Source organism: Passer montanus, unplaced genomic scaffold (assembly GCF_014805655.1).
Source record: "Passer montanus isolate IOZ18808 unplaced genomic scaffold, ASM1480565v1 scaffold15, whole genome shotgun sequence".
Taxonomy (NCBI): Eukaryota; Metazoa; Chordata; class Aves; order Passeriformes; family Passeridae; genus Passer; species Passer montanus.
The window spans coordinates 5723385-5731614 of record NW_024362051.1 but is presented as its reverse complement, the minus strand read 5'-3'; the positions used below and the strand labels follow the sequence as shown (position 1 = coordinate 5731614).

At 45.8% G+C, this 8230-nt stretch overlaps 1 protein-coding gene across 5 annotated transcripts; it reads right to left on the bottom strand.

Annotated features, from left to right (window-relative positions):
• Positions 1-977: 977 nt before the first annotated feature.
• CAMLG (calcium modulating ligand) lies at positions 978-6837 on the bottom strand. 5 transcript variants are annotated; one of them, XM_039701647.1, is made up of 5 exons: positions 6644-6837; positions 5128-5582; positions 4174-4239; positions 3034-3124; positions 2302-2440 (listed from the first exon to the last, which is right to left on the bottom strand). In XM_039701647.1, the coding sequence occupies exons 1-4, from the start codon at positions 6804-6806 to the stop codon at positions 3044-3046; spliced, it is 765 nt and encodes a 254-aa protein (XP_039557581.1). In that variant the 5' UTR covers positions 6807-6837; the 3' UTR covers positions 2302-2440; positions 3034-3043. The 5 variants fall into 5 exon arrangements, with proteins under 5 accessions (XP_039557578.1, XP_039557579.1, XP_039557581.1 ...); XM_039701644.1 differs by lacking the exon at positions 3034-3124 and having other exon boundaries at positions 978-2440; XM_039701648.1 differs by lacking the exons at positions 2302-2440; positions 3034-3124 and adding an exon at positions 3131-3867.
• Between the last annotated feature and the right edge of the window lie 1393 nt (positions 6838-8230).

Sequence of the window (8230 nt, the reverse complement as noted above, 5' to 3'; positions counted from 1 at the left end):
CAAGCCCGAGGAGGCCGGAGGCGCTCCGGGAGCCGCGGGGGCGGTGCCGGTGAGCCCCGCAACTCGGACGCACCCAGCGTGGGGAGCCGAGCCCCGGCGGGAGCCCCGAGCGCCCGGCCCTGCGCTCAGGGCCGGCTCCAGGCCCGGGCCCTGCCGTGGCGGCCTCAGCCTGCCCGCCGGCCGGGAGAGCCCGCGCCACGCTTTGTCCCGCTCAGGCCGCCTCACCGCGCCACCACCCCCGAGCGCGCCGCGACCCCGGTCGGGAGCGCCGCCCCTTCCGGCCCGCGGCCGCTCCAGCGCCCCCCGGCGGGCGGAGGGCGCAGCGCCGCCCCGGCCCGGCCCACACAGCGCCGAGGGAGCGGGGAACAAAGAGGCTTTTAATAGAAAACAACCGGAATAAACGTGAAACAGAGTTATGTACACCAACAGAGGTACGTTAAAAAACGGAATAAAAGAAGAGATTGGTTTCTTGGTCAAAGGTCGTTTCTTGGTCGCCATTTCTTCATCGAGATTTCTTAATTCAGCACAAGCCCCTCCTGGTGCTCTGCCCATGCAAGGGTATTTACCTGATTAATGGTGAGGATTAAAAATTCATCGTTTTTTGCAGGTACTGGTAGAGGGATTTTTTCCAATTTATTTGTATTACATTTGGGCATATAAATAGAGAATCAGAACAGGTAATTTTTGAGCAAACTCATTATTTACATATCTCAACCTTATCTTAAATTGTTGTCATTTCAATTTTCTGAAATGACTAACTAATATAAATAAACTTAAAGCTGCTGAATCAATGTCTGTGCTAATAGACCTAAGTCAGAATTTTCTGCAACCCAGCCCTGTACATCTGTAATATCTCTGTAATAACAACCAGTTAAAAAAAACCCATGAAGACCTAAGTCAGAATTTTCTGCAACCCAGCTGCAACCCAGCCCTGTACATCTGTAATAACAACCAGTTAAAAAAACCCCATTAAATGGTCAAATCCAAACATAAGGTTCTTGTATTGAAGCCACAAACATGTATCTAATTTAAAAGTCAGAAATGCATCACTAAAATTACAGGAGGAAGCTTTGACAGAGAATAATCAGCTGAAAGCTGGGCCATTTAGAGAGGTACAATTAAACACATCTGCTCCCTAAAAAAAAACTCTGCAGACAAATACCAAGGTAAGTATGTGGTTTATCATGCTAAAAATAGGCAACAGCCTATACTACCTGCAAGTCCAGATTTTAAACAGAAAACTACAACCTGAAAAACTACCAAATTTAGCTTCAATAGATTTTCAGAGATTGTGTTTAAACGACTATTTGGAATGACACTTCCTCTCACTGTGCAAAATTCCTAAGAGATTGCAAACAAAACTGTTTCCCTTGTAAGTTTTACAAACACAGGAGCAAAGATTCGATCCTGCAGGTTGGGTGCCAATATGTAAAATTCTCCTACTGAGAACATATGAGATAAGTGTTAATATAAAAAAAAAGTATCAGAAAGAACAGATGTGAACTGCACTAGGATTAGGTTGCTGGAAACTCATTAACAGATCTGATTAGTTCTCTTTCTTCTTACTTTTTGATTAATGACCTTTATAAGCACCAGGACCACCTTCTTGTTGGTTATGCCTAGCTCTTTTCCACAACAATAATCAAATTAAATTAATCACAATCACAACAAGTAATGTATGGCAAGGCAAGGATAAGGACAACAAAGTGGCAAGTTTCACCAACATTCTCCAGAAGCAGCTACTTAGTTTAACATTCTGAACCTGAACGTTTGAAGAGAATACAGGGATTTCTTTTCTTTAGAGCTTTCTTTAAAAAATGGGAACACCACAAAATGAGCAGGTCTTGTTAGCTATAGTCATACAGGATACACACATTCATATGGTTCTGCTGAAGGGAATTCTCGTCTTGTTCTCACTAAAAAAACAAAGGCAGCTTTGTAAATGTTTATGAAGGAGGCTGAGAAGGGCATCATCTAACTAAAACAAATAAATCATCCACTGGCACTTGTATCCTAACCTTCACATTTGTAACACGCAGACACAGTATTTAAATAAACTGAACCAACACAACTGGCAGTCAGGGACCCTGCTCTCCCTTTCCCAAAATTACTGGATTTAAGGCCCCTTTCAAGCATTCCCACAGGTAAGAATTTTAATGAAGGTTTAGACCTGCCTGCACAGTCAAATGTTAAAAGGAAGCCAGTCCAGAAAGCTTTAGTGTAGCTACTGTGTGGAATTCTACAGCCATCATGGTGCTTCAGAGCCAAAAACCAAAGTAAGTTCATGGCAAAAGATAAAAGTAAAGAAATAGACACAAAGGTCTGTGAAAACATCTCCCATTTTGCTGTAGGTGTCCATGGAGCGACTGATCACTTCTGCAGGGATTCCAGAGAGGAGAAGAGCAGCAGTCAGTACTGTTGTTTTCACCTTCTTCTCACACTAGAAGGGAAAGAAAAACCAGTATCACTTTAGTTCTACTAATCCCATTCTGCTTTACATGTCACCAATGTTGTGCCAATTTGACACAACCCAAATCCATTGGTAGGAGCAGGTTTGGATGGATTCTGTCCAGACATGCTCCAGGAGTCACAGCCCTTATCCTAGACACAGATTCCTGCTGTGATGGATCTACCAGAGAGATGGATCTACCAGGGAGAGGCAAAATTCACCCCGGATATTCTGCCTCCTTCACACTACTCCTCCCAGCAGGCTGAGGTGTGAGGCTGGGCAGCTGCTCCTGCATGAGTGGGAACATTCCCAGACAAGGGAAATCCAGGTGCAAGAAGCCAAGCCCGGCTTCTCCACTGTCAGAACTGGATTAATCTCATCACACTATTCAGCAAAAAATGGAATCCCAGAACAGTCTGAGTTGGTAGAGACCTTAATGCTCATCTCATTCCAACCCCCTGTTATGGGTAGCGACACCTTCCATTAGCCCAGGTTGCTCAAAACCCCATAAATACTGTTAAGTTTTCTAACAGAAAAAATATTTAGAGTTGAAAACCAACTGTTTCTGTTTTAGAACAACTTACTTTGGCAGTTTTATCCTCTGAACTCAGAAATGTCCCAAAACCTTTTGAAAGCTGTTCCATCCTTAAGATGAGGAATCCCAAGGATGCAAGTCTGGCAGGCAGGAAAAGGTGATAGTGGATGAAAATTCTAATAATTTGATTATCCTTGCTGGATATTTTAATTTAATCCAATCTGAATTAGGCTATCGAGAATACTTCTCTGTTTCATGGGAGAAAAATGAAGGTTAACAAAGGGATTGACCTCACCCACCCACGTCTAACTGCAGCAAAAGCAAGTTGTGGAAAGGAGACACTTCTTGAATTCTGAAATTGAAGAGTGGATTTTAAGTATACCAGGAAAAAAATCAAAATTACTTAGCAGATGAGCTGGTGCAAATCTAAGGCTAATGTTACTGTTTTGTGATGTGACACATCAGCTTAGAATGACTATTATGATATACTTACTACAAAACAACTGCTGATTTATTCTGATTTTCTACAAGTAATCTATTATTCCTTTTAAAATGTAAATTTTCCCTTTTAACTATGGATTGAACATCATTCAGTTCCACTCTGCACCACAGACCTGACAAAATCATCAACCTAACAAATGCTTCAGGAACAATTACCTGTTGTAAATATACAAAGCAAGTGGTATAGCAAATCTTGCTAATAAGCATCAAGTTTCACACACAGATAAATGTCTCATTTCAAGCTGCCATTCTGGAATGCAGAACCCTTAAAACTCAACATTCTGCCTCATTTTTTTAGCAAACACTCACCCAGATGTCATCCAGGTATTATATGCAGAACAACTGCTTAGCAAAGCAAATAATAACCAGGGAAGGGCATGGTCTAGAAGAAAAACAAGTTTCCTGAAGACATGAAAGAACTACCTGGATTTCCTGGTCAAACACTTTTAATTAGGCTACAGCTACACAAGCTGCTAGTCCATGTTTTCACTGCAGCTTTAAAAAAGATCCTGGATTGAATCTGGAAAGATTAAAAACGAGTATAAACTATCAGCATTGGTCAATCAACTCTACAGTTTAAAACAAGGGAAGAATACTTCACATGCATTGGTCCTAAAACAATACAATCTAAACACAAGTTTAAATTGAAAATGCTTCAAATTAATCTAATTCTGAAAAAAAAATTTACCTTTGGAAAGTACTTGGACAGTCCCATGTAAGCAAGTTGTAGAGTAAGAAATGGTGCAAATATTGACTGAAGGAAGAGAAAAGAATATATAAAAATTAACTTGGTCAGAATACCAAGTTCACAAAGATTTAATGCTTACAAAGCATAAAAGAAAATTAGTAGGTAAAAATTAATTTGTGGAACACAGCAAAGTTGTTCTCGAACACTACAAATCTAAGTAGACAAGTTACATGCCAAAAATAAGGTCCTGCCCTATATTCTTTGAGCCTAAAGAACTGAAATGCAGAGTGTAAAACTGAGCCCAGGGAGGCAGGAGCTGGATGGCTGTACCTGCATCACACCTCTGTGCTGTTCTTCTGGCTGGCACTGGCAATACTGAGGAATTACTTTTCCCAGGCTGATAAATGAGCAGGATCTACTTATCTTGGTACAAGATAGGTAGAATCACAAGATGTACAAGATGTATAGAATCACAGAATTATTTGGGTTGAAAATGACCTGAAAAGCCACCTCATTCCAAACCCATGGGCAGGGATACTTTCCATGAGACCAGGTTGCTTCAAGCTCCATCCAGCCTGGCCCTGGACACTTCCACAGATGAGAACTCTATTATTGCTCTATTATTCTTTTGCAGACCCTGAACTCCTCTGAGCAGCTGACTCGTATGCTCACCAAGATAGGAATAAACTTGCAGGGGATTTAAGCTGCAACAACTATTCCAGTGCATCTGCTCCTGAACCACGACCAAATGTGCTGCTCTCAGTGGTTACAGAGTGGCTGTGCTGGTAGCAGATTCATAGAATTCAGCGATTTTTTAGGTTTTATACAATTTTTGGAAATGTAAAGAGTGCCTGAAGTTCCCAACTTGGTCACTACAATAGACTTCAGATATTTCCCAGTAATCTGCAGCCAGCAGACACCCCAGCAGGACTAGGGCTGTGTCCCTGAACTCACCAGGTACTTGCACACAAAGGCCCTGACGGCGATGGCGAGCAGAGCACACCCCACCAGGCGGAAAATGCGGAAGGAGTCAAACTCCTCCGCCGCGCTCCCGTTCTCCTGGCTTGGCTTCTCACTCATCAGCTGGTTCCTCAGCTTGAGAGCTTCATCGAACCGCGACAGGTACTGCTCCAAGCCGTGCCGGGGCGGCCGTGCCGCAGCCTCGGAGGGCAGCTCTGCCCGGTGGCGCTGCCGCAGCTCGCCCGTGCCCTCGGCCAGCAGCTCCGGGGCTTTGCCAAACAGGTCCTTGTCCCCTCGGAGCTCTGCCACGCTGCCCGCGTGCTCGGCCGGGCCCGCCACGCTGCACACAGCATCACCAAGCACAATCCGCTTGGAAACTGAGGGAAGGGGAAGGGAGTTTGATTTATCTTGCTCGTGCTGAAGCTTTAATTCTGCGTGGCTTTCATCATCTAAGGAAGAAAAATAAAAACAGTTTGTCATGGAGCAACACTTCAGCTGTACTGGGTCAGGATCCGGGGTCTCTGCTTCCCAAGAGAAAAGACAGATTTGTGATTAAAGAGGGCACTCTTCATGGAGCAGACACAAGACATAAAGCTGTGCAATGCAGGTCAGCAGTTGAAGCAATGGATATATTAACACACTGAACTTCCTTAAGCAACAGCACTGCACACACAAGCAGAAAGATCCAAATACATGGATGGACATTAAAAAAAAAACAAACAAAGATTTGCAGAAAGTGAATCAACCAGGAGAGCACAAATACCTGACAAATAAGCAAACAGAAGCACTTTAGCTTGCTGTCTACTGTCAGAGGCAGGGCAGTGTTAACCTGCTCTGTATCAGGCCTGAAGACCCATCTTACAGAGAAGGTGATGGCAGAGAACAAAAGGCAAATCAAGAACACGTCTGGACCTACCACAGAGCAAGATCTAACACTTCAGGAGTGCTTTTCAGTGTTACAGCAGACTGATTCACAGCTCATGGGCATCCTTGTAAACCGAAATCTGAGAACTCCTTCCTGACAAGACAGCCCATTTGAAGAATGCACAGAGATATAACCGAGCTACCTAGATATGGTTCCGCAAGAAAATTCTGCATAACAACCACAAACATCTATGGCACTATCCAAATGTGAGACAACTTTGCTATAAAAAGCCAGCTATGAAAGCCAGCATATACTGACTAAAAACGTGGGGGAGGCTCATCGTTTCTTCATCTAACAAAACCTGCTTGCAGTGAAATGAGCTTGTACGCTCGCTGTCTAGGGACCGTGTCGAGCCCGAGCCCCGACCCTTCTGACGGCACAGGGATTTATTTTACGGGCGGGTCCCTGGCGGAGCAGGGCAGGTCGTGCTGCCTGAGGCATCCCTGCGAACGAAGGCGGCACTGAGGGACCGGGGAGCCAGCCGCTCCTGCTCGCCAGGGGACCGCGGGCAGCGGTCACGGCCGGAGAGGCCGAGCCGTCACCGGAGCCCTCACACAGCCCCGCCGCACCCGCCACGGGGCTCACCCTTGCCCGCCGCGGGCCGGTGGAAGCCCATGATGCGGTTGATCCGCTCCTCCGAGTTCATGAGCAGCTTCCTGCGGCGCAGCTCAGCGCGGCGCTGGGACGCCGAGAGCCCCGCGGGGGGCCCCGGCGGGGTGGGCTCCGCTCCCGCGCCGCCGTCCGCCATCCCCGGCACCGCAGGCCCGGCGCCGCGGGCCCGCCCCGCCCAGCGCGCAGGCGCCGGCACCGCCCGCCTCCAGCCGCTGAAGCTGGCGCCGCCATTTTGCGTAGGGGCAGCAGAAGGGCGGGACGCGCTGGGAGAGCTCTCCGCACGCCCCTCTCAGACGGCGCGGCGCCCGCACTAAAGATGGCCGCGCCGGCCTCAGAAGTGACGTCACTGCGCGAGGGCGGGAAGGGGCGATGGTGGCGCTGAGGGGAGCCGGGTGGCGGGGACGCCCCGAGGCAGCGCGGGGCTGGCCCGCTGCACACCGGGACAGCCTGCGAGCCTGGCGCTGCACAATGAGGAAACACCAACACAGCACCGCTCCAGGCCGCCGGAGCCACGGCGTTACGGAACAGGGAGCGTGGTGACTTCTTTCCAGAACGAGCCACTTGGCACAGTGTTCTCTTTATGGGCACTAAACCCCTGCCATGTGCCGGGTGGTGGAAGGGCCACGCTGCTCTTCCCTCAGCCGAGGGGTTCGAGCAGCTGAGGGCCCTGCCCGGAGAGCCCCGAGCCCGGCACTGCTGCAGCAGCACGGGGTTATGTGCACTGGGAAAAGAACAGCTGGCAAATCCAATTAATATTTCTACCGCCCTGAATGAGAGAATTCTGTATTTAACTAAATACAGAGTTCCAAGCTCATGCATTAACTCGTCTGTAATGGGCCAGAGGCAGCAGTGACAACATCTCAAAAAAATTTGCAAGCGTTAAGGATGGAATGGCTTTTAAAAAAAGCTGCTGAAATAATGGGATGTTAAATGAAGATACAGGATTACCTAAAATAAAATTGATCAGCATCTTGGAATGCTGCTGAAGGCTAAATTCCAACCATCACTGTCAGCTAGCTCCTGTGACCAACGTGGTATTTATCTCAATTAAATACACTGTTCTACTTTTATTTATAAGAAAAGAGTGATGGACTGGCATGAGTTCTTTCAATTAATTTTATTGAGTAGCCAAATCTGATAAATTAGCACAGATAAAATAAGCATTTGCATGTGTTATAAATGACTTTTTACAGGAATAAAACAGTGAAAATTACAAACTGTAAAAAGGAGGACAAGTAAATCCTGTCTCAAATTCAGAAGGGGGAAGATTTATAACTTCATACTGAAGATCAAGTCTTTGAGTTCAGAGAACAAAGATTTAATATTACAATATTATACACTACTTTACAAAATTAAATTTACTATAAGGATTACATCCATAATAGTAAACAGAACCTTAAAATCACATTTAATGGTCCCTTAACTTAACAGCCATTCTGCATCTTTGATTAAATTGTTAAGAAATTAATTCTAAATAAAATCATTCTAGTTATTGCAACATAGTCTATGTGGACTTAAACTCAAATATATTAATTTAAAAACAATAATGAAAGCAAAGTA